Source organism: Amblyomma maculatum, chromosome 1 (genome assembly GCF_055883805.1).
Source record: "Amblyomma maculatum isolate TAMU_Amacu chromosome 1, ASM5588380v1, whole genome shotgun sequence".
Lineage (NCBI taxonomy): Eukaryota > Metazoa > Arthropoda > Arachnida > Ixodida > Ixodidae > Amblyomma > Amblyomma maculatum.
In genome coordinates, this window is record NC_139344.1 from 184527265 (window position 1) to 184554738 (window position 27474).

Here is a 27474-nt window from a genome sequence, read left to right on the forward strand (position 1 = left end):
AAAAAATCAATGACAGTATAGCTTCATTACGCCTCAGCCTAAAATAAGTTGCTACCCCCTGGGACTCTGCACTGACATTGCAGAGCACACGACCGCCTAACTTTTCATCTCCATTGAAAAGCAGCTACCGTGGCCAGGATTTAGTCCCGTAAGCCAAGGATGCGAGATCAAATCCTGGCTGTGGCACTCAAAGTTTCCAGAGCCCGCCACTGTGGCAGCCCTCGTAGCCCGAGTTGCTTTGGGGCATTAAGCCCTAAAAACCAAGCTTAAACCCATCTCTATCCTCTCTGAGGTAAGGAGATAACCCTCATATTTGTACACAGAGGTGCCACAGAGGTGTGCTGTGTACACAGAGGTGCCAGTTTTGGTACCCTGAAGCATGGAATATACAAACTGCAAAAGACAAATACTAATACATCTATAAGCAAGCTGGCCGTAATTTGCAAATAGATGGCAGTGCCATATGAAACGCTGTTTGCAACAAGAATCACAGCAGGACTTCTGGGAGCATTATGTATAATAAATAGCACCATTAATAATTATACTCCTCTACTATTCACAAGTCCATTTCCAAACACGCCAAGAGGCCCTCGAGGTCTGCTTTTTGTTTCAGAAGCCAACCACCACACATAAAGAGTGAAGTTCCTTATTTTAGAGCGCAGCTCTTTGGCGTCCGTTCCTGGGTTTCGCGTCGGCGTCGTCCTCGTAACCAGCTCCGCCCCCCTTTCATCCCCCCAGCGCTAGCAGCGACCAACTGATACCGCTGGATGCCGCTGACGCCGCTAGAGAGTCAAGATAACGTGACTGCATAGAACACCGTCGCCGCCATGCAGAAAGAGGAGGGGAGGGTCCCCTCCCCCCCTTTTCCTGTGTGGCGGATAGGGTGCTCTTCAGTTGCCGACGCGCCGGTTATTTCACGTAGGCCCCGGCACGTCGACGAATATGTGACCACCTTCCCACGGCTAGACCTGGTTCTTGGCGCTGCGGAAGCGAGGGTATCATATTGTTTGCGTCGGCATCGGCGGCGTTTTCCCTGAAACCAACTCCGCAGCTGGGGTTGACTCACTATCGGCGTCAGCAGCATCAGTCAGTCGCTGCTATCTCTTCCCTCCTCCCTTTATCGCGTTGTCCGCTTGCTGCGCGCGCTTCTGCCCCCATCGTTTGCCGCTGGGTGTACACGCCGCCCCCCTCCCCCCTCTTCCTGCGAGTCTCCGGTTGTCAAAGCGCCGGCTCGAACTTAATTCCTTTCTTCGCTCCTCCTCCAATGCAACCCCTGTGCGGTGGCAATCAGAGAGCCAGATCGGTGGCGGCGGATCTGTATATGTGCACCGCCCGAGCCGAAATTGCCGCTGCCGTTCGCCACTGCGAAATTATCTGCCAGTTCTTTGAGCCATGCTGACAAAGACAAACAGGAATTTCTTCACACTTATGCGGGAGAACATCCCGTTCCTCTCGCTCGTAACGCGTCCCACGGCTGTGACAACCTCGCGAGGCACTTGTATAAATCTCGTCTTTGAGAATCAAGCATTGGTGTACCAAGTCGAACATATATCAGTCTATTTCTCCGACCACAAAGCTTCCTTCATGGCTGTCAAGAACTGTTAGTGGAGTCTTTGTTAAAGGAATATGTGTGAAAAATAAAAAAAAAATTCTGTGATAGCGCATACATGTGTTGCTCGATTTCTTTGCCTCAATCTATCGAAAAAGTGAAACAGCTTATTTTCTGCGCTCAAATTTCGCATTAGGAAGTAACGTAATCGTCGGTAATTTTTTTTTTTATACATAGCTGCTTAAGGGAAAAAAAAAAAAAAACAAAAATTCTTGCATACAACAGCCCTTTCCAAGTACACTGACATTTTGCTTGCTTGACTAACTAAAGTAGATACATACTTGTTTGATGGTGACTTCAAAAAATACATGATATATCAAATTTACTTCTCAGCAGATATCAACACAACTATCCATACAACAAATGACAGCACTGTATGCATGAGCAGCCAAATAGTTTCACCAACTGTACCTTAGGCAGTCTGTGTAGAAGAATACACCAAGTGCTCAAATATGGGTGCACAGTGACAATCCTGGCTGCTCATCTCTGATACTTGTTCAAGCATTTGCTACTAGTATTCTGACTATTTCAGCCAGAGCAGGCATCGGAAACCTGGCACTAAGATTCGAAACATTATGAATGGCAAGAATGAGCCACTGTGATCTATTTTTAACCTCTTATACAAGAGCGGAATGCAATTGTGTCACTAGCTTTAAATGCTTGAAAACGGAAAATAGTGCACATATGTGCCACGTTTTCTGCATGTTGAATTCTACCGAACTATTAGACGACCTATTAGAACCATTCAGTGCATTTGTTTTTATATGTTCAGAAGTGCAGGAGTATATTTCGAAGAGGGCCATTTTGGCAGCAAGAAATTTGGGATACCGATGCCTAGCAAATTTAAGGTCTTTTTACGAAGTGTTTAACCTTTTTCTATAAACCAAATGGTCAAAATAACTTTGATGGAAGTGATGCCATTGTTTCTCGTGCCAGAATAAAATTTCTTCCATTTGCATGCACGCGAGATATGCATGCAACTTATGACACAAAGAGGGTGAAACTGCAATACTGTATACAACAGACAAAATTTTAACGAATTCTTTAACCATACCCCCATTCAACAACATGTGACTCATAGTCCCAGTAGTCTCTGGGTCTGTGGGAGTTGACATCTGGATACACGCGTGACCTGCTGGGCAAAGGCATTTGGCGGCCCCTGCTGCTTCCAAACTGCTTTCTTCGTGGCCCTGAACTGTTGCACAAGCTGCCTTTGCCTCCCCAAACCTGAAACAGAAAGTAACACACCTTTAGTGCACATTGCTATGGCTCCAAGTAAATGAGAACAGCCACCAGAAGCAACAATAAAAGTATGAAAAGGCCAGTATACAAGGTGAGTGGCAGACAGCATTTCAAGATTAATTTTGAGGCTCAATTTCCTAATAGTTAAGCCAGCTTAGCTCCAAATGTTGCACTCAGACTAGAACAGAAACTTTCTGAAATAATCAAAAATCATTTTGCTGCTGTCCAGTGATGCCATTTTCATGCTTAAGTACAACATGAAGGGGTCTATGACTATTACCCAGAAAAAGGGAGCAGTAGCTTCAAATAGAAAGGAGTATCAAACTTTAAGTAGAGAGGAGGAGAACAATGATTCTAGATCCTCCTCCTGCCATGTTTATCAAATAAAAAGTAATTGAGAGCAAAACATGATGGTATGGTAATGAGGTTCAACAAACTAAGGCACTAGGGTCTCCTAAGAGGCCCTGCAGTTGGGGGCTCAGGGTTTATTTCAACCAACTAGCAGTGACACCACACAGCACATTGCTTTTCTGCATTTTGCCTCTGTTGAAATATTGCACAGCAGCCAGGATTCAATCTCAACCTTGAGATTAGCAGCCATATTCACAGAGCCATTATGGCAGCTTGCTACTAAGTATGAATTTGCACCTAGACTTTTAACCATCGAAGCTGCATTCTGGAGCAGGCAATATATAAATACTCATATTATGGTATCAGTGCATGCTCCCCAAAAGCTCAATTAGTCCAGAACCTCGCCCCTCCCCCTCCAACCAGTGCTCCACAAAAACTATGGATTAGAAGTTTTTGGTTTTGACAAAAAAAAATGCAACAAAAGTACATCACATTAACTTCCTATCATAAAAGATTCACTCCTGTGTTGTGGTTTGCTACTGGCTTCAAGACAGCCTTGGTAGAGTGGTACAAAGCACCTAGTCAAAGCATTAGTGATGCTTGAGTTGCCTCTTGTTTCCCAGCCCAGACAATGCAGTGGAAGTGCCTTGCTGACTGTGAAAGCACACGTGAAAAGCACATTGTGAGCTAGTCGAGCTCACTGAGCACTTGGCTACAGAATCAAAAATGATTTTGTGCCGGAAGAGGTAACATATTAGAAGGCAGCGGTCGTACAATCTGAAAGTTCAATAAAAAAAAATCTGGAGTCCCGTAGGCAAATCAGGAGGTTTGGTAGATATGCAAACCACATAAAAGTCCCAGCTTTTGGAACTGTAACAAGCAACCATCAACTAACAACCAGGCATAAATGGCACAAAATTGCCATGAGCAGACTTAACAACAATTAAGCAGAAGTTGCATTCCTGCTGCCTGTAAGCTTGTAGACAACAATGCACAATCCCCTCGTTTAATGAAAAGTGCAATTAAAACACGACAACAGTTTTTCAAACCAAACTTCCATTTACTGCCTCACAACCTGATCGTTTTACTCTGACACTCATTTTCTGTTATGGCAGTACAGCCTCCATCGGCAAGGATAGCTTTTAATACGTCCACTCACATGCAAATTATGCGACATCAGCTGCTCATATGAAAATAATGCCATGATAAACTCCCTTTTGACCACACAAGGACATCATAACTTATCAAAATACCGAAGTATTGAAGTGCAACAAAAGCATTAAGGCCATCGATAGCAACACACCGCTGTGACCTTCTATTGCATACAAACTGCAACAAAAAAATTGACACCTGCATCAATCAGCAGGTGACAGCAAAATAAATGGGGCATTTGCCACATCCTACACAATAGACAGCTAAGACAACAAGGAAAGAATGTAAAATATAGGCATTTAAAATTTTCTAAAGGAGCCTTAAGATACATATTTGAGCAACAAAATTATGCGACATCAGCTGCTCATATGAAGATAGTTTAACTATCAATGAGGTAAAAGCGTCTGACTGCAGTAGGCAATTTCCTCTGGAGTCGAGGGCACTGATACAAGCAAAAATGTATGCAAAAAAAAAAAAAAGAAAACACTGTGGGCCTTAGGTTTTTCACGTGTTGTAATTTTCCAATTCAAGTGAGAAGGAAATGAAGTGGAGAAAATTACTGCAGCCGTGCCCGGCCAAGCACACTAAAAAATCCAAATTACATATGAAATACATCCTGACACTCGTGACACCATAACATTCTGCTTTCATGGTAGTCACATTCGGTTTCTTCTCGTAGCACCATCCTCAGGTTTTATATTCTTCAGCCCTCATCATAGCCTCCCCCTTCCAGGGTAGCCACCATCCAGGTTCTTCCCATGGCACCCCGATTCCGACTACATATTCCTTCACTTTTACCGCACAGCCCAAACCACTAGGCCACCTGCAGACTCTCACCCTCACCATAAGTGAGGGAGGAGAATTTCCACCTCTCCATTCTACCACCTGCTAGCAATGCTACCTGCTATGGCTGGCAGGTGGCATGTCCCGCCAAAGTGAATAACTACACCAATGACTACAAGCAATCCAGGAATGGGGGTCAAACAGCAGACCTCTAAAATTTGATTTCGCACTTCCTTTACCCTCTTCTTTTGTATCAAAACAGTGGAAAAAAACATAATCCTAAAATTTCCTTTCTGCAAGGTTATATGAACTTTCCCTTTTGTTTACTAAACTAAAATCAGCCTTTGTTGTAGACATCTCTCCACCATGCTGCAAATCTCCTTATATGACTGCAGATGTGAATTTCAAGAGGGTATAGCATGGACCGATCTATGCACCCACTCAACATATGCTTCGCTGACAAAGTAACAGGCAGTCCCAATAGGTCAAAATTTTCTCATTTAAACCTTTTTTTTTTACTTACTGCATTAATGCCACTGAAATATGTTTGCAGCCTTATCCTTTCTCCATGCATGAAGCCACGAGTCAAGAAGAGATCTATAAAAGGCATTTCCTATTCAGGATATTAGTAGTTTTCTGATCTGTTACATTCTAGGTTACATTACTAAGGCAACTTCTTATGCTACTATCATAAGGAAAGACTGAGCATATCAGCTCAATCAATATGCTGAAAAGCTTAAATGACATCCCGTAAAGGCTGGCATGAAGTCAAAGCAGAATATGCAGCAAGCATCATTAAGAACTCCGAATTAATTTTGACATCCAAGGATTAGAGAATGTGCACTGATATGGCATGGTCTTTCTGCATTTTATCTCCCATGCAACCGCGACTCAGATTGGGCCCACAAACCCAAGCTAAGCAAATGAGTGCCAGACTTGTTGAGTCACCACAACAGGCAACTCAATAAATTCAGCTTAAGAGCAAAGCCAAAGAAGCACAAAGCTGATCAAATTAACTTACCTAAAGAATATTCAAAATTAGATCTGCAGTATGGCACCCAGCCTTTGCTTCAGCCTTGAGGATTCCATAGCTTATCACCCCAAGGAAGCAATGACACCATTAGCTGAAGGCCCAACTTTACATGCCCTGAGCATCATGGAGGTTGCACTGCCTGTCGTCAGCACCACAAAACTCAGACGGAGCTTCCAGCAGCCTATATCCTCGCATTAAAACGCAGCTAAACGTTGTGGCACATGAAAATCTCAATCATTGAAATATTTTGCTTCACGTCAAACGAAAAAAAAAAAAAATACTTTTGAAGTATTCGACCAGCTACTAAAGGCTCTTCAGAATGCGCTTCTGCAAGGTTTCTGGCCGCTATTACAAACAAGGGTGAAGACAACAATGGATTGCCTTTATTCAGAGAAAAGTAAAAGCTACATGCATCTCATTACTTTCTTTAATATTTAATGCATCGCTTTATGGCGATGCTGTGGCATATCAATACCCATGTTATGTGTACCAGTCAAGCATCATCAGTGCATTTTGAGTGCTGCCTTCATAGTTGTATGTGAAAGGAAGTTTACATATTTCTTTTACTCATCATAACCAATAAGTGCCCACCTTTACCACAGTGCTAATTTGCCAGAGTGAACACAACATGAATGGCATCCTGTACCACACATGGCTTTGGACAGTTTGTAAACTCTGCACCCAGCGTGCCCACGAAGCATTGCTATTGTGTTCCTAGATTTTGCGCAGGTGGCTCTCCAGTTTTCAATTACAGAATATCATATGCTGCGTGTATTGCAAAATGGGCATGCTGCAGCTCTTAATTTCCAAATTATGTTATTTTTAGCCAGCATGAAGTTGAAATATTAGTACACGTGTAACAGATTTGTAATGGTTTGACGCTAACATGAAACACGTGTCCAGACTGTGGCTTTCACTAAAGGCCACCTCCTCATTTGTAATTGGCAAGTATTTGGTTGGAAAGTTCTTAATTTTGATATTTAACCCTTTCGCTATCACAAACATACTGGTACGATTTCGCAGATAGCAATCATAATCAAAAATAAATCGCTATGCTCGTTTCCTGAAACCAAGCCAACACTGGGGGTGCGTCACGGCCAGAAGCGCCAGACAGCGAAAGGGTTAATTCACCTGGGATCATTTACTCAACACTTGCAGCTTGTTTACTGGCACACGTCTGCTTTGCTTGCTCAAAAATTTAGTAAAAACAGTTCTCCATGAAGCCAACAAAACAGAGCAGACTCTGCAGCCATCATTTCAGTAATGGCGAGAAATCAAATGACCCGAGGAGCCCAGCATATTTACCCACAGTATTTTTAGCAGTTCACAGATGCTTTAAGCCACGAACATATGAGAAGCATCAAATGCAATTTTATCTTTGTTTTTAGCCTTCTTGCTTTTCATTTCAACCTGGGTAATGCAAGTCAGGCATGGTACAAAGTTTTCAAATGAAGCTTCTCGCCAGTTGAAGAATGAGGCCAAAAAATGGTGAAAAACAAACAAACCAACAAAATAAACTAAAATGAAAATTTAATGCATAGGTTGAAGAGGTAAATAACACTTACTGAATGCACTAGGAGTTCTTATTGTTTAAGACCAAGTGAGGCTTGCATTATGTTCCTACTACATGTGTAGGTATTTCGAAAAAGCAAGATTAACAGAGTTCCTGACAACACAAGGAGGTACCTTTTACAGCAGACAATTGGTTGCCACATTAGCTTCTTACATTTACATTTAAAAGTAGCAATGGATAATCCGACAACAATGATGAGTGCAATTTTCATGCGTCGCACTGGCAAGCCAATTATATGAAGAGCTCTCGACAATACAGGTCTCTAACACTACATTTGGAACAGTGCTCGATAGGCAATCTGTTTGAAACAAAATTTTGCATGTCCAGTTTGTTCTCCTGAAATGCAACTGGTGCCTGTTTCACTTGCCCGACCAAGCAGCTATCGAGAGAGGCATGCAACTGTCCCGCCTGTAAACAGACAGACGACTGTGCTGCACTCTACTTAGCAATAATTTGCACCATCTTTATTCAATCCAACAAGGTTTCAAAACGTCGTTCAAGTAGCAAGCACCAAGAACATAACAGGGCTGTTCAATGCCCATTTTCAGCAGCTACCAGGAACCTTAGAGGGCCAAACACGAGGTTATCAGCGAAGGTAGGAAATGTCAGAATACAGACAGGTATTGAACCACCCAAGAGGTATTGGAATAAAATTACCTTCTGCCAGATGGAACTATAAAATACGAGATTGTGAGCTAGGCCAACACTTTGCACATAAATATATCACCCTGTGCATGGCTCAATCTCAGCAATAAAAAGCGATCCTGGCATTAATTGCTGGACTCACTGGACTCCCCAAACGATGGCAGTGATGAAGTAATGCTAGACCTCCACAGCTGAAATATACTATTGGGGACAGCCAGAGCAGGCTAAACTGCCCCACTCTGCCATCCAGCAATGACTCATCTGGTTCGAGATCAAGGAGGAGCATATGCGTGCAAGTGTTGGCACCTGTGTGAGTTGCCGAGGCACCTCCTGCAAGGTGCCACTACATGGGCATCGGCTGCTTGTAATCTAATTCATAACTGTGAATGAAGGGCAAAGTAACTGGGAACCTGAATAGTGTTAGCGGTGGCCCAGCATGTGCATTTTCATTTCAGCATTTCCAACTCCAATAAGTGGCTGCAGAGGAAGGATGAACGCGTTACTAGGACGGATATGTCATCGACTGTCTTTCTGCTCCCAGAAATGATACATTACATCTGCCCTGCTGCAATTTTTGCTTTTAGATTTCGGCATGCATTAATTTTATGGGAGTCTTTTTCTCAATTATGCAGTGAGGTGTGCTGTGTTGTGTACATGGGCAAATAATCAGACTATATGTACTAGAGCAATGTACAGATCTAGTACCATCTCCCTCGTTGGAAGCCTGGGAAGCTGTTCTCGCCAGCCGGGACCCGGATGTCCAGTCCCGGACCTCGGCAAGAGTGCAAGAGGTCGCTGACAGACTTAAACTGCCAGCCACCTGGAGCAGCTGAATGCGACCCAAGGCAAAAACCATCCAACGCTGGCAAATAAAGTTTTCTCTCTCTCCTCTACAGAAAGTTTTAATTAAGGGTGTACAAATAGCAAGCCCATACGATGTGCCACATAGGAGGTTTGCGCATGGGGATGTGTTGTCCCAACAAGTCGCGAGTGGTAGCCAGGACCGCATTTTAAAAATTATATGCTCCATGCAAAGCTTTCACATTTGACTCATTCTCATAAGAATTTTTCGCATTAGAATATTATGTCATATACCCTGAAAAATGACCTATCGTTGCTGATGACAGTGAACAAGGTAGCACCACATCTCAGTCGAGAGGGACGACAGTTACAAGGGCGGCCGTAAGGCAAGGAGGCAGCTGGGGTTTGCTGGACATCGCTGAACCTTGCTGCATCACCCAGTATGTTTCAGCATCATGAACGCCGCTGCACGAATGGACCCTAACGCAGCTCTCAACGCACAGACCAAATGTGACAACATGCCCTCTAACACCCAAGGGCATACTAATTTTTTAAACAGCTATCAAAGAAAAAAAACTATGCCGTACATGATTCAAATCATGTCTTATCTGAGAACTAACACATAAGATTGTATTTGATTCGTTTAGAATATTTTTGAACATGGACTATTTGATACAGTATTCAAAAATTTTTAATAATCGCACAAGCCTAGTTTTAGTGCACAGTGGTTATCACTTCAACAAAGAATTAAATACACTGCAGTGTCATACATGAAAAAAAAAGATTAAAGCACTTTCATCAGTTATTTGAAGGGTGCATTGATTTTGATCGAAAGCACAGTAGAGAACACAAAGGACAAACCTTGAAGCAAATGACTGAAAGTAGAAATACAAGGCACTTAATTTACCGAGTAGTGGCAGAATACAAAAACAATAGCACAGTTTCATTGCGAGATTTGTTTTACAATTGTCAATGCCAAATTCAAATTACAAATCCTCACTTCTTTGACACTTAAGTTTTTAATGTTTGCACTACGAGACAAGATCTTTTTATTTCCACAGTAATCTTGCAACCAGTTTTGGTTGGTCGTCCCTTTTATCATGCCATCATAATGCCCTGCAGAGAAATCTATCATTACTACATTTAAAAATATAAGCACAAAATCAGATAACAGCCTTCAGCAAATCAATCAGCCACCAGAAACCTTTTATAGGTAACCTAGTTACAAAAACAATGGTATACCACAAATATATTAACCACAGCAAGAGTACAAGAGTAAACCTTTCCAACAAGCTGTTAACTTTGCAGGCATGAAACCACATATTTAAAAAAATTCCAGCTGATTTAGCTAAGCTGGCCAACTTGTCAAGTATGTGCAAAAGCATGTCGCGTTTAATTTTGCTTCTGGATCTAGGGCTTCAAGGTCAGGCTTCAGGCAAAAATAGTGAAATCAGTATGAGGGAGTCTTAGTGACAGCACACTATAAACTTTTGGGGTTCAGTGCGTTTGATCTGCTGCGCACGAATGGAAGTTAATGAAGATGACAAGCACAGCGCGAGTGAGCAACAGTTACACATGCACGGTAATCAGCTGCAGCCATAGCCATGAGGTTCCGTACTCGCTTCCCATGAGGAAGTCCTGGGTTTGAATTTGCTCACACAGATTTTTCCTTCTTTTTTCCTGGGAACGTGAAAGGTCGAGGCTTTCCGGATATATTGCGGTTTCCCAATTTACCCTGTTAAGTATTGTTCTCGAACTAAAAAAAGATCTAACACCCCAAAGTTGTACCATCCAACAGTGACCTTATACCTAAAGGTTGCACTTTTCACAGTTAAAATAGAAAACTTTCTTTTTAAATCCGTTTTAACTGAAAAAGATCAGAATCCTTCAGATGTATACTATGGCTTGCTGCTGCTGGCTATTGAGAAAAAGTTGCGATCATTCAGAAGAGAGAATTGACAAAGTGCAGAACAGGAGAGCAAGCCAGCCAAGACCGTTGGACCAAGCACTGAAGTGTGTTTTGAGGCACTGCTCTGCTACTTTAGACAGACATACGGAGCACACTAAGATGCTCTGCCTTAGAGTCTACTAGCTAATTACTTCTGCTGACAGGCTGTCATCACCTTACTACAGCCTTTAGTTGGCTAAAAGAATTTACGTGGCATGTAAGTATACTGACGTCTGTGACCGAGCAAGACCTCGAAATCATGCAATTAGAGTGACAGAAATGTAATGGCCCAGCTAGTACAGCAGTTCTGTAGTGGCATTTCTATTGCTACCATCTTGCTCCTGAATTTCAGCAATATAAGACCTTGGTTCGGGCTAAGTCAGTTTTAGAGCACTACCTGGAAGGCTTCCACTCCACCAAAAGCCCACTGAGACTATTTTGGTCCCTCTGATCTTGAAAGAAATAAACTAAATATGGCTACAGCCAGGTTTCGATCCTACAGCAGCATGAACAAAGTTTAACTAGCCACTGCCCAAGAGCACTACACTGCCACTGCAACCACTCACCTCCTGTGCCAGTCGAGTTGCACACTGTTAGTCTTCAACTTGCATCCATGTGAAATGGTTTAAGGTTAATGGGGTTTAACATCCCAACGTGACTCAGGCTATGAGCACTGCCCTTACATGTTGAGCGGTCAAAAATTTCATAACAGAAAAAGGCCTCAAATCACAGATTTCGCTGCACTTTGCCTGTATCCTGACCTTGAAACCCTGGCCTCCAACTAAAAGCAAAACAAAACCCTACATTCCATTCTAGTGCATATATATTACATTTAGCCAACTTAGCTAAATTGGCTCAAATATTTTTCTTTTCTATCGAAAACAGCATTCCTATGAAGCAATTGCTATTATTAGTCTGTTCCATGATTGAACTGAGCATTGTGGCAATCAAAAGCAACTAATACACGAGCATTTATCACTATCAGAAAAAGCATTTGCCAAATGAAAGCGACGACAAAGAAAGGCGTGGTTACACTTGCCTAAAAGAAGAAAGTCTACGTGCGCATTGATGCAAGCTGTTGTACCCAGTTTTATTTATTTTAGATCAGTTTCTGCACAACCCAGGATTTATACATAAGCTTTGTTTTTATCTTATAGCTTGATCACTAAACCTCCCATTACTTTCTTTTACAACAATAGTATTTCATATACCAATTATTACTCTTTTAAACATCGCTAAATGTACATTAATTACTTGTGCATAAACTGCCCTTGCTAGAAGACAACTCAAGATAAGCTAAACTTACTATTGACTTATGGCTTGTGGGGTTTAACGTCTAAAAGCGACTTAGGCTACAAGAGACAGCGTCAATTTCTCCGTAAATTTCAACCACCTGTGGTTCTTTAACGTGCACTGACATGACTGACGTGTGAAAGGTTGCCACAGATATCAGCCAAACATTCTCCCTAGCAAATAATATTCACTGAAAAATAAAAACTAACAGTGCTTATGAACACAGACCTTATGAAACTTGTCCAGTCGACTGTTCTTAAATTCATTTCCATGACAGTTCTATGCACCAAACAAGAATCGAATCTGAATGCAATTATTATAGACTCCACCAACAATAAAAACTTCAAGCCTCGTGCTTAGTAGCAAGACAGTACAGCACAATCAGAAAAGCTATTTGGAGAGGAGGATTATCTTCAAAGGTTCCATCAGTAGCCTGCACCAATAGTTCATAATGCGCTTGAAACCCCCTGATATTGAAATGTGCTGAATCATGTATTATTAAGCTTTCCTCAAAATAATTCAGATCCAGCACCTTGACGGGCACACTGTTTCCAAGAGCTCAAGCAGCACAGTTCATCTCACAAGCAGCTTGCAGCACTGTTACACCTACAGCTCTCTCATCCAGCCAAGGCACAAAAACTCAAATACTTTAGCAGTGCTGAACCATTTTTCAAACAATTGTTGCTGTAATTGAAAAGTTCTGCGTTTTTGCTAGGAAATGACAGTGAGCGTTTCATTCACTGGTTAAGTTAGCAGAGAGTCTACGAAAACTGCGCTGCAAAGTGGCGCACTGCCATTCACTAACACTGGATCTGCAGTCAGCCAATCTTAAGGGAATATGCGGGGCTAAATGGTCAACCTTCGAACTTTTGTCCCAATTTCGACAAAATTTTCAGGGATCGCTCATCTTCTTCCTATTAGAGTATATTCTGTTCCATCACCTTAGCACGAATAGAATAGAAAGTTGTAGCTGCCACAAAAAATAATTGTGTCATCTTTGGAAAACTATAATTTCAAAACTAATGAAGATGTACTAACAGTTTCTGCTTAGATAGCTCCTAGGTAGTTTGTTGTGCAGGATAAGGGCAATTGTGGGAAGCTTAAAATTTTTCTAAAGATCTGAGCACTTTAAAAATGAACTTCATTTTTCTGTTGTCATTACACGTCACATATATTTGATACTTTTTTCTCTTCAAGAATAAGAATTCGAAAAGTACCTTATCTTGTTACCAACAAAATTTTAGTCCAGAAACCACTTTGAAACCTGCCTTTGGCAAGAGTGTTTGGAAATTGTAGCTTTTCTAACGGTTGCGCTCTTGCATTAAGCGCGAACTGAGAAAAATGGGTTCAAAAATTTCTGAACATGCTATTCAAATTTATTGCCTAAATAAATGAATCAGAGTAGTGCATATATTGTGCCATCCTTTTTTTAACACGACGCTGCTCTGCAGCAACTGCTTCGAGTTGTCTTTTTTTTTTTTTTAGCTTTAGAGCTGTCTAACGACCTTGCCTGCGCTTGTGAAATGCTTTCCTTGGCCTTTTCGTCTAGGCTCCATATTCTATCTCCAGCTTGTCGAGCACTTTAGTTAGCTAGCCTCCCCGTGGTGCAAAACGGCACTGGAAGGATATGTGCTGCGTTTTAGTCAATCCAAGCTTCGATTTCAGTTCACCAGCCAATCTGCTGTTGCCTAAAATCTGCCTATTCTTTCTGTTCCTTTTTAGCTATCTCATATTCTTTTGATAGCAGATCTTTTTTGTTTAGAGAGCACGAAGAACAAGCAAGAAACAAGTGGAGAAGGCAACTGCGTCTTGAAATCAACGTTCATATGCGCTGTCGGTGGTGAGCGCATCCATCTCGCAAAAATATTAATTTAAATTTTTCTACTGATCAGATCACCAAACTTGGTGACAAGTTTCTTTAATACATGCGCAATCCAAAACAACAAAACTTTTATGAACACATTTTCCAGGTGAAAATTCTGATTTTAGCCCCGCATGCCCCCTTAACAAAAGTATGGTTTAGTCTCCTGCATGAAGCTTTTTCTTTCTCAGTGATGGAGCCACCAGTTGTAGGATGACAAGCACAGAGAAATGGAATTTTTCAGTGTACACCGTTCTAACTGGCCAAATCACCATAGGGTCCACAGTGCTGGAAACTACTCATGACAGAGCACAGGTGCTCATTTGACGTTTAATGCAGCCATCGCATCATGAACTAGTTCAAGAGGGACAAGGCTCTTGGTACTTCATTTATATTTGAAAAAAAAAAATGCAATTAAAATGTACAGCGTTCTTTACGTTCATTTCAAATATGCAACCACATTTCTGTTATTAGTTTTGATATTAGACATTTTCACTTTGCAAAAAAGAATCAATGATAGAAAACTATCATTAACATGTGACTAGGCTGTATACAGTACAAAAAATACTGTGCAGTGAGTACTCTTTAGATTATGTCGATATTAGTTACTTTATAACTTGTTGAAGTTCAATGCAGAGGGAGTGCTTGACTAGCTTTTTAATTTACAGTGCAGAAAAAAATTTCTAAGCACAAATGAGAAACTGGTTCCCAATATTGTATACTGTGATGACATCAGAATTATCTCTCTAGACACGAAAATATCCTCCTTGTAAACTGGAAAATAAAAAAAATTATTCTAATAAAACAGAGACAACAGTTATTCAGCTCGTTTGCACACTAAAAGCTGGAGTGAACGACCCAGGGAGTGAGAAAATTGGAGAGTATGTAAGAGTAGGCTATACATTTTCAAATTGTCATTTTCACAAACTTGATTTCTTTGAGGCTTTTCGAGCCCTCAAAAGCCCTGTTGCCCCCCACTCCGGTCCCCTAAACGGGTTCTCAAATTAGGTTCTGCAAAAACCTTTATTCATTGCAATACTTTCGTGTTCCTTGAACACTTATATCCTTATGCGACCCCTTCAATCCCCACTCACTTTCCTCTCTCAAACTGTCTTGGAATTGGTCACACTGAAATTCCTTATAGCAGACTTACTAACTGCAGAGCCAGTCACTCATTGAATCACCGTTTTATTTTTTAGATTGTGAACCTCCATCCTCATTTCTGCATGCACGCCAGGAATGAAAGAAAGGCAGCAGCTAAAACACTGGTATAACACGGGTATCTTCAAAGCACTATGAAAGCCACTGGAGTTCCTTGACAGGAAAGCAGGACAGTGCCAACCCAAATGGCAAATCAAACTGCCTTAACGCTTTCCTGTCCGCGCCTATTCCCATAGATAGCCCGTTATCGATGGTTTCACGATTCGAATTTTCCCGCTTTCGAAGCCCTCTTTGACAAGTGGCGGCATTCAGTGGGTAATAGAACAATCCTTTTTTCATTTTCGCTTTCAGTTTTATTTTTTTGTCGCGTTGCGTCCGTTCTTGTAGTTTCAGAGTGACATAACCAACGCTCTTTGCTTGCAAAGCGGCATCGACGCGCTCTGCTGCTACTCGGAAGCGGCCAGTTTCCACGGATACTGGTGCATCTGAGGACTCGTCTGTGGATGCTAACAGCAACAGTGATGACTCGGAAGATGAATTGAGCTCTTCAGCTCTTCAGACTTCAGCACTGACAACGAAACTGCGTCATACCGACCAGGAATGTCAACGGCCATGCTCCGGTAAGCTTTGTTTCCTCTTTCGAAAAGTTCAGTTTCTTACTGCGCGCTGATGGGTAGAAGTGTTCTGAAGGTCACAACTGTTATCTGCAGGGTGTCAACGTCATTCGGGTGGGACTACTTGCCACCTGCAGCGCAGAGAGTCCTGTTTTCTCCTAGGAGACTGCCAAGGGTCGACTTCGGCATTGCGCGCCACAGCACCGCACGGCGCTACTGCAGAGCCATCTATTTCTTTCTGCTATACTTCACCACGGAGATCATCAAGGAGATATGCATAAACACGAGCAAATATGCGTGGATGCATATTTTGGAAAAACCTTCCGACGGCGAAAAAGACTGATCTTGGCGAGATGTCACTCCAGAAGAGATGAAAAAAAATATATATAAAAAATTGGCCGAGCAAGTGCTTGGATTTGGTGAGCCACAACCTGGAGATCCCGATGCTCGCTCTGTTTCCACCTCATGATCAACTTCAGGGGCTGCAGCACAAGCCCCAAAAAATAGATTTGCACAAGAACTGAAAATTGTGCTATGAAGAAAGAAAGGTGGAACAAAAAACAAATGTTTTCTGTGAGACATGTGCAGCAAACCTGTTTCACGGCAACAAGGAACTGTTTCGCGCAGTGGCATGATATGGTCTAATATTGTGTTTCCTAACTTGAGAAATACTGTACTTAGAAAGCTAGAATTTGCAGCATTGTTACCTCGGTCCCTGTTTTAAAAAGCGTATATCTCAATTTCTGTTTTATTTGTGTGAAGAAATTTTGCTGTTTTTATGAATTTTATTTTAACTCTTTTATTTTAATTTCTTTTCCAATAATTTTTTTTTTCATCACTTGTGCAATAAAGATGTTAATCGTGACTAATACCATTGCGAAGAGAATTTCCTTCTCTACAATTTGCTACCATGCATACATTCCCGTAGCAAACAAGCTTATGTAAAAAAAAAAAAAGATTTATGACACCATTCAAAAACCCCTACTTTTTTTTAAAGTGCTAGTGCTAAGTGTTAAGTGCTAGTAAACAGGAAAAAAAAATTATCTCTATTTCTACAATCAGGTGCCAAAATAACCAAAAAGTATACTTATAACACAGGAAATAATACTAGATGGGAAGATTATCAGTCTTGAAGAATGGAACGAAGCCTGCCCATCCATCCCTCCCAAATGGACCAATGATACTGTGTGGTATGCACTCTTCAGTGTTTGAGGCACCACCAAGATCACATGTCCCACACAGCACCTTAGCAAAGAATGTATCAAAGCTAACCCACACTGCCAAGTGATGAAAGCCACACAGCAGCTGTGCAAAAAAAAGAAAAAGTGGTATGAAAAACACATTTAACAAAAATAGGAGCTTAGCACTGTGCTAACAAACAGCAAACCAGAAATAAGTACCAGAACAATGCACACACACACCACACAGGTGGCTGTGTGAGTAGGGTCATTAGACACATACCATACACAAAGGAGTGCATTCCCAGTCTGCTATAACAATTAATGTTTCAACAAATGACTTCATCATTATTACGGAAACAGCAGTGACCTTCCAATGCCAACAATGAACATAAGACTCAAGCAAGGCTTCCTGTTTGTCACCAAGGCTTGTACCAAAGCTTAGCCCCAAGAGCTGTCAGTTATCTGGGAGATGGCAGCAATAAGCTATGCTACCTTCTTCCATGAGCACTAAATATGAGGCAACAAGATGCTACAGTATAAACACAATTCACAAACGAGACATACCAATCTGGAGAAGCAGCAGGTTAGTGGAGATCTTGGGGCAAGCGTTCCTGTAGGGTAGACAATAAGCAGGGTAAGCAAGGGTGTTGAGCAAGCATGTTTCATAATGGCAAATCGTTCAGCGAAGACAATTCTGCAAGTTAAGCCGCATGCAACGCACGCTGGGCACACAAGAACAAAGGTAAAATTGAAATGCCGATGGGGCGGGGAGGAGATCACTGTTAGATTACACACTGGACTACAGTGAATGAGCACGCCGGTAAACGATGGAGCACATCAAGCAAGGAGTTTTGAGCAACAACGGCGTGCCACGGTGAGCACAGCAAAAAGAAAAAAAAAAAAGACCTGAAACAAAATTTGGTAGTAGATTCAACGCTACATCAGTGCTGTTCTCGATGGGAGAAATCTGAAAACGTGATCGGCATGAAATGCGCACAGTGACACCACAACCGGCACTCACAATGTGTGGCACAATAACCACCAAATTTTTTTTGTTTTCACTATGAGGCCGGCGCTATGAACAAATTAATAACCAGATTTCGGTGACTTAACTTGATTTTACGCAAGGAAATCTGAAAACGTAACCGGCATGAAATGCACCCAATGACACCACAACCGGCACTCACAATGCGTGGCCAAATAACCTCCCAAGTTTTTTTCCTTGTTTTTTTTTTTTTTTTTCACTAAAAGACCGGCGCTTTGAACAAATTAATAACCAGATTTCAGTGACTTATCAACTTGATTTCACGCTAGACGTTTACACACAAAGAAAACTACACTACTCAACACTGACCTCTGCCATTTTTAACTAAGTCCGTTCACATAAGCACAAGACAAAAACAACGCATGCAAAAAACCACAACAAAAGTTAATGCACTTCAGCCCCGACTGTGAAGGTTAACAACGCTGAATGAATCGCCGCTAAGCGAGGCTTAGAAAATGACTAAAAAGCACATGCTAACTTACGGACGTTAGGGCTAGAAGGCTGGTTCTAGACAGCGTCCCTGGGCACCTCGACGACACTTGCGAGGCGTAAAACGCCAATTCAGCGCATAAATACACACTCAGCGACAACGCGAGAACTGGAGCCACGCGGACCATTCGAGGAATATTTCCGAATGTCTGTAAAAATGTCGCCCTTGCACTTTAAAGACGTCACACAGGACACCGGCTTTGGTGTGGCATCGGACGCCGGACTACGAAATCTGGATTTATTCGATAATCTACACAGAGGGCTGCGCTTCACAACAGTTGACTAGGACACATCGGAACATAAAACCTAAAACGTACCGTCTAGTGCGTGAACTGTTTCGCGTACGACGACATAACAGCGCACGGAGTAGTAGTACTTCTTTGTAAAATTGACTGTTAAGACGATGGGAAGCCGCACAGCATTGCAATATGGCGGACAGCCCGCCGAGATCAAATCGAGGCCAAAGAACATGAAACGGCCCGAAGCGCCGCCTAATCGTTGTTTGAACAAACCGTAAATGCACGTAAATGCAAGTGACCAGTCTTGAGTCATTTGATTCCTCTATTTTTCCACACCAGCTGCAGATCATCTTTCTCAAATTACTTTTGACGAGATCCAAAGGGACAATGCGTAAATACAAGCAATTACGAACTTACTGGTGCTGCCATTTTCACTGGTAGTCAACCAGGCGCGGCAAATACAAATTGACTGAGCGCAAATTCAAAAACTAATCCCCTTGATCAAATTGCCTGGGAGTCCTACATCCGCAGCCCAAATGTGGATGAACAAAAGATCGTCCTAAGCCGGGAGGAGGAGGCTTACTCCAAGACCTTCTCTGCGGCCACGGCGCAGGAAAGCCGGCAAGGATACCCTCCCCCTGGCTGAGCCCCTGCCCCGAGGTCCATATGTCGGTATAAATAAAGTCTTCTCACTCACAATCGCTAACGTGAGACCTCTACTAGCCTTCCTTCCTTCGTGTCAGCTAGACCATATCTAGCCTCAATATCCTTTCTTGTCCATTATTATCATATCAAACTATCACTGAACTACCTCGATGTATTCACATGCGTGGTTCAGACTAAACGAGCGTCTGAAGGCACTTTGCTGAACCACGCTAGCAAAACAAACTTCGCTCGCAACAAAGCCAAGACGAAAGTACCCGCAAAATATTTCTGCGATTGGCTGCCTCATGAGCTGCTTCCCAGCGATGAACGAAATTTTCTACCAACCCAGAGCCTGAGCGACGCAATGAGCTGCAGTCTTCGGCGGCCCACAGCTTATGGCGCAGTCATCGCTTGGAGTACGTGTATCAACGAATTATTGCCGCATGCAGTTAACGCTTTAAAGTCAGACATGAAGCGACAGCGTTAAAGGCTCCAATCTGTGGCTCCTCTTGCGGATCCTCATTCGTTCGCTTATATGCGCCTGCTACTTGCTTAACGGTATAACCCCCTAATTGCCTCACAAATACTCATTAACATACGGTCGCAAGGTGCCACGTTATATAACAGATCACCCGGGCATATAAATATTAAACCCCGCTTTAACCAAGCCGTACGAGGGTGCCTGCGTGACCTAGGAGTAGAGCCCCTGGCTCAGAATCCAGAGGTACCAGAGGTTGGTTCCTACCTGTTTTCCCCCTTGGAGCGGAGTGGGACAGTCTGTCTCCCGTTAGCGATGTGTGCAGTTCGCTTGCTGGGCGTTCCTTTCCGCTCCCTCCTCGAGGCACGGTGGTGACCCGTTCAGGCTGTAGGGAATAGAAGCGGAGTACAAGAACAAGCGACCAGCGTGGCATGCTTCTAGAACGGATTTGTCTGGGTCATGCTTGCGCACGTAGCACACGCGCCCCAACTTCATTATTTTCTTTGAGCCGGCACCAAGGCTGCCTGTGAGCGTCGACCTTAAAACATCCACGACACAGCGTAGGAGGGCGGTGCAGAGCCCCCGCCCAAAAGGAACGACGAAACGAACACTCTGTGGAGGGACTGTTAAGGCTTCTTTGATGGCGGGCACATCAGCGGATAGGCCTTCGACATCTGTGGGAAGCTCCTTGGGAGAAATCTCGATGTAGGCGGGTTTGAGACTGTCCAAGGTGACCTTTAAAGACCTGGTGAATGCCTCTGATTCCAGCACGGCCGCCAGTCGCCCGATTCTTTCTTGGACATCAAATAGAGACGCGAGACAAGGTGCCGACCGAAAGTGGTATATGCCCAGCTGGAGCATGCGGTCGAATTCCCGCTTAGCTATTGCCAAATGCTCACCGAAGGGGAGACGCGGACGAGCTGTGACGGGTGGACAGCATGTGACGACAGTGTGGTGGGTCAAGCTTTTTTTGTGGCTGTCTAAGATTGTAGGGCTTCGTATAAATCTGAGATCTTGGCGTACGGGCATGGTTGAATCAGGGTGCGGATCCCAGGAGTAGCGACAGGCGACATCATGCCTAAAATGAAAAGGCGCATCTTGATGTCGATGGGACGATGCTGCGCATGCTCCAAGTCGAAGTGGGTCAAAAAGTCAGAAATGAGGATGGGCTGCTTTATGTCGGCTAGCACGAAAATGCACCGCAACATGCGCCGCAGTCTAATGTCGAGAGTACAAGAACGCAAGCCGTACATAGTGATGGATGTAGAAATCGCCGCACGGAGCGTAGGTCGTGATCTCAGCCCCTGTGTCCACAAGGGAACGCAGTCCGACATACGCACCATTGCAGCCGACGTTGCTGTTTCCCACAAGGTGCGTCGTACTGATGAGGAGAAGGGAAAGACGCCGATCATTAAGTTCTTCACTGGTGAACAGATGCCAAGGTGCGCTATCCGACAGCGTAGTGAGTTCCAAAATTTCCTGCTTGGGATGCTGGCATACGACGAATTGCTGGCTGGAAAAGAAATGATGAAACCGCGATGTTTCAGAGGTGATGTGATGAGGATAGAAGATTATTCCCAACTGGACGAAACATACCTGCGTGTTCTTGTGCCAGAACGATGGCTGCGAGATCCCTTGGGCGCGAGGTAAAGTCAGGCGGGAGATCGCCTGAACTCGACAGGTTGTTGGGGAGGGTCATTTCTTAGGCCGGCGTAATCACGTCGGGAATCGCAGAGGAGAAGCAGAACAAGAGACCAACGTGTCAGGCTTTAGAACGGGGCTGCCCGTGCCATGCTTGCGCGCAGAGCACGTGCAGCTGAACGTTATTCTTCTTTTCTTTCAGCTCTGATCGCCGAACTTAAAACCTCCGCGGTGCAACGTAGAAGGGCGCTACAAGGTGTTCGCGAGGCTCAACGTGCATATACAGCCCACCCTCCTATAACGCTTGGTTTCCGCATGGAACAGGAGAATACGAGCAAGCGGCCACCCGCACAGACCCCGATGACAATTCTAATTTATTCGTGCTCATGCATTTCTCGAAGTGCGCTGGTAGTACATGATGATGATGGCGGTGGTGTATTGTTGACCGGCCCCTTTACAACGGGTGGACGCAAACGACATGCCCTAGCCTGAATAAATAAATATTACAAAAAAATAAAATACCAAAGGAAAGAAAACAGAACAGTACAAGAAGGGCGGTGCTGGCATCTGTTCATTTCTTCATGAAACACGATGGCCAAACAACCCACGAAACACATAACTTCTAATAAACTTCTTTAAACAGCTCTGGAAGGCTACAAATATCTTGTTCTAGAACAAAACCTCTCGCAGACGTCGACGGAAGGAAGTTTCCTGGAAAACTTCGTTAGCACGTCTATACTAAGACGCCTTTTCAAAGACGTCTCATATATGTTTTTTTGGAGTCATCAATTAGATATTTTTCCAAAGACCGAGATCTCAGCGATGTTTATTCAGAAACGTTTCACAAATACTATTGTACAGGGTCTTGAATATTTGGGGGCTGTAATTTTAAAAAAATCCTATGCAAAATATACTACCCCATTCGAGCTGAAATAACGTTCACAAAGTAGCAAAATATAGTCTACGTTATCTGATAAATTATTCAGCATCGGTACTTGCCTAGATTTTCCGAAATCGAGAAAAAACTGCTCTCGGTGGCGTGCACAATTTTCGCAGAAGAAAGTCGAAAAGCTATTTTGACATGATGCGTCATCTGTCGAGCATTGAGACAAGCTCCATCCCGGCTGTTGGCGCGCTTGCCTCGCTGCCCGACAGATGACGCACCATGTCAAAACAGCTTTTCGACTCTCTTCTGCGAAAATTGTGCACGCCGCCGAGAGCCGTTTTTTCTCGATTTCGGAAAATCTGGGCAAGTACCGATGTTGAATCACTTATCAGATAACGTAGACGATATTTTGCTACTTTGTGAACGTTATTTCAGCTCGAATGGGGCAGTAGATTTTGCATAGGAATTTTTTAAATCCCAGCCCCCAAATATTCAAAACGCTGTAGAAAGGGTTTAGTAACTTCTAAAAGTCCACAAAAAAATACTCCATGTTTCCCCTGTTCAGAATGTTGAATCCCTATTCAAAGAATGTTCACGAATCAAAGCGAACATTTTCTACGCATGGTTTATTGCAGCCACGGAATTAAGCAATAATTACGGCACATAAATTGTTAGACAGCTTTGCATTACTGCAATGTCTCAACTTGATTATTTGATAATCAGAAACAGAAGGTAAGAGACCGCTTTAAAATAACCTCGAACTTTGAAACTGCGGTTCGTTCTAGCGGGAACCAAAGCCCCGTCATTTACGGTCCAGCTAACCTACCGCTCGTAAGGCTGCACTGGGTTGCACACCGGTCCTGAAAGACGAGGGGAGGCACGCGAATGACAACACTTTTTTATGCTGCGAATGCCTCTTCATTCCAGCTTGCCTGGCCAACACCAGAAAACCACCGTATTGCCGCTCGTACGGCCGCACTGGGGTAGCATACGGGTCCTGAAAGAAGACGGGAGGCACGCGAATGACATGCTTCTACTCTGGCTTGCTTGGGAGCACGAGAAAATCACCACACTGCCGGAAAATGCATAGCAAAGAATGTTTGTTGCTTGGGCAAGAGAACAGTCAGCAGGAGAGCCGATCGTACGCTCAAACATCGTTCCGCACGCTGAAGCCTGCTGCTTGGTGGCGCTCTGCTCGATGCCGATGCAATTTAGGATTTGTCAAGATTGGTTTATTATTTAAGGTTTTATTTTTATTGTTTCTTTGCAAAGCATAAGGTTAAATTGAAAACAAAATAAAATAAACTCGTAATTGTTTTTGTAATAGTTGGGTTTTGTAGGCAGGCATTGCTTTATTAGCAATTTGGCAATGCAGTCACTAGCGACTGTTTGCTACCCGCGCTCACCAATCGTTCAACTCATCTTTCCTCGTCTTTCGACATGCTCAACGGGTGCTCAACGTGCTCTCGCTTGATGGTGTGTGTTCGGTGTGCTGTCTTTGTTTCCCGCGCTTGGACATTTACGCTGATTTTGCAGCTTTCCCGCGCTGTATTTTACAACCACTGCTGTGCTGTGATATGGAGCTCATATTTCTCAACAGTAAGTAACTTTCCACCTCTCTTGTACGGTGAATGCAGCGCGCCGAAGTTGAACCGCAGATGCGTCTGACTAGCGCGCTAGAAACACGGGTAGATAGCAATGCGTGTTTGTCTTTCTATCTGTCCCTGTTTCTAGCGCTGTTTTAACGTACTGTCCAACCAACTCGCCCAACAAGCAACTTAGCTGTATTGTATTGGCTTTGTTAACTTCACTGTTGCGTGCTAAGTATGTGCGGTAGCAAATGTAGAACTGAAGTAATATATCTTGAGGAGTTATTTTGTTGCTAATGGTCGTGTTGAAGATGTGGAATTATACGAGTATTTTTGAAAAAGTTCCGGCACTTCACTGGCATCAGGTGTAGAATATTCGTGTTTTCTTCCAATAAATAGTTGGAAGTTGTGCGCATATGGTGTCTTATTCGTTTTTGTTGTCATCTTTGCACCGTAGCGTTTTCAAATCAGTAACCTCAGCTCACTAAGTTTTTCTGTGTATGTACAGGGTGAATAAAACTTTCTTCTCTTAAAACACACTAGAAAAGATTGTTCTTTAAGTTCACGGTAGGTTAGTGCCCGAAGCATAAGGCGACTGCCTCGACCTCGTTTTGTGGTGCGAGCTATAAGGGATTTTTTTTTTCATGCATGGCCTACTAGGTGAATGATTTCAATGGCGTTCATGGTAGGTCCGGGTATTTTGAATAGATGGTAGTGGTATCACCGTATTTTGGTGTTTCCTTTCTCCGTGCATATTTTTCTTTTCTTAAAAACTCCCCAAAACTCAGGCACGTAGCTCAACTGCCACTGCCTTTGGCTCGTTTGATTATTTCGAGCTTTTTTTGTCTTTGCAGGTTGCTGGAATCTTGTTTGGCTTAAAGACCCCTGGAAAAGGCAGAACCTGGAGCTTACAATATGTCATTGAATTTAGCTCATCAGCCAATGCCTTCAGTGTGCATTATAGTTCTATATATCTATGCAAGTTATAAAAAAAAAATATTTTTATGCAGAACCTTCTGGGCGGATGGTTCCAGTGAGTTTACACCAGTGCATTTGCATGCATGCCTGTAACTTACCTGTTTTTTGCCAGTGCAGGTTGTTTGGAATTTACTTTTGCAGAAGAACCTTCACAAAAGGCTTCTCAAATCCATATTGTCAACAAGTTTATTTGCTGATTGCTTTTACTTTTGTAGATGGAGTGCAATAAAAATTCGGACTGGAGAAGCATGTGTTCTTCATACATTCAGCATGTGCATTCACTATTGAGTGTAGTGACTTGTACTTTGTGCTCATTGTTCTCAATTCTGCATGTGAGATCACACAATAGTCTGCTTTGAGAGCATTTCTTTTCTAAATTTTAAATTACAGTTAACTGGGGAGAGGGTGAATTGTTGAAGGCTTGCATTTTCTACAGCACTATAAGAAACAGCTAGAGATGGCACATAATCGGTGGGGTGGTAAAGGAGTAAAATTGAAAATTCTATAAAAAATTTAAATTTTAATTCTCTTCAGCCCAACTGATTTTGCGCCATCTCTAGCTGTGTCTTATTGTGTTGTACAAAGTGCAAGCCTTCATCAATTCGCCTTCTCCCCAGTTAACTGTGTCATTTCATTAAATTTAGAAAAAAAAAATGCTCTCAAAGCAGAGCACTTTGACCTCACTTGCAGAATTGAGGACAATGAGCACAAACTGCAAATCGTTACACATCTAAAACAAAAATAGAAACGTTCTAGCCAAGAGGGTTTAAAAATGTCTACTAGCACAGCTATAGCAGAGCTACAGCTAGAAGCAATGTCTAGAACAAGTATAAAAATTTTCTAGGCGAGAAGTTTTCAAGACTTCTACTGGCGTAGCGTTAGCAGAGCTAAATCGGACCTACAGGAAGGCTTGTAGCTCTTGGGTCTACAGAACGACTCACATGAGTCTTCTTTTAGAAGTGCCCATTTCTTGGCCTAGACATATTCTAGATGTCAATTAGCTCTTTTTGTGTTTCGTGGGAATGACACCTCCCACCTCAAACGAGCTACCCGAGTAGCCGGCTACTCCCAGCTTGGCCATATTTTGACAGCCTGAAAAAGTACGAGGACGAAAAAGGACAATGGCGAGAAAGGGACGAAGAAACAGCTCGCGCTGAAAACTAGAAAGCGGACTCAGCTGGCTTCGAACGCTCCTCCTACGGGCAGTAGCTCCTAACGTCTTGCTGAAAGTGGGGGGTGCGCGTTCATCGATACCCTGAAGACGGATCTCCAGCTTGAACTGAGCTGGAGTCGTAATCTTGTTGGCCTGCCGCTATATGGTCTCGCGATGTGGTGGTGGTGAAAAACATTTATTGGTATGAAGGTCAAAAGTAAAGAAAATTAAATAGCAGATCTGTGGGTGGCTTCGAGCACCTGGTTCTGGCGTCCAGGCCGGGCCTAGTCGCGACTTCCTCTGCCCAGGTCGCCAGCCGAAGTTGGAGATCCGGCGGCTCTGTGCTAGACAAATCAGGCTCCTACTGCTGCAGACTGGTAAGGTGCCAAGAGGCAAGGGGAAATTGTGCCTTGCAGGAGCGCAGGTAATGAGCGTGTGATGGCTAAATTGCCTGTGCCGGAACTTGGGTCGGGTTTCGCGTGTGTTCCGGGAACCACCGACCTCTCCACAATTTTACCTGCTCGCGTCGCCTTTTGTCCGAAAACCGGATCGAGAAGGGTCGCTGGACGACACCCTGGAATGCGGGGAAGACGCCCTAATGACGGCTACACGTGCGCTGTTGCGGGAATGGCGAGGGTTCCGGGAACGGGAACAAAGGACCCGAGGTGACAAGAAAAGCAACAGAAGGACGGTGGGGCAGAGATGAACGAGAGACCCTCTAGAGTTGGTCAACCCAGCCTCGTCTCCCGATGGATCTTGGATCTGCAAAAGTGCCGAATTCCTATTAAAAACTGGCGAGCTGAATCCATGAGAGAGGTCCCTCAAGCGCTAGCTGTCCTAGATGATGCGGCCGAACGTATATCCATGAGGCTGACGTGCCCTTGCACTGTACCGGCCTTGTCGCAAATTGTTTGCTGGGCAAAGCTGCAAACTTCACTAAAGAGGCAATAATTTTGCCCCGAAATAAGAACATTGCTACATATATGTGCGCTGTGGAGGAACCAAAAGACGAAAAAGTGCTTGCGGTCTCAGATCATTGCCAGGTATTGACAGATGATGAGATCACGTCTGTCTTTGATGTGTC

The 27474-nt window shown here is 43.4% G+C and overlaps 1 protein-coding gene across 3 annotated transcripts in view; it reads right to left on the reverse strand.

Annotated features, from left to right (window-relative positions):
- Positions 1-19240, reverse strand: part of CkIIalpha (casein kinase II subunit alpha) — a 54606-nt gene extending 35366 nt beyond the window's left edge. The window contains exons 1-3 of one of the 3 annotated variants that reach the window (XM_084589790.1): positions 19099-19232; positions 17812-17858; positions 2664-2836 (exon numbers count right to left, since the gene is read on the reverse strand). In XM_084589790.1, the coding sequence (XP_084445916.1) occupies positions 2664-2758 (95 nt within the window). In that variant the 5' untranslated portion in view covers positions 2759-2836; positions 17812-17858; positions 19099-19232. Of the gene's footprint in view, positions 1-2663; positions 2837-17811; positions 17859-18774 lie in introns of all 3 variants that reach the window. The other 2 variants (XM_084589789.1, XM_084589791.1) reach the window with 2 other exon arrangements.
- Positions 19241-27474: the final 8234 nt, after the last annotated feature.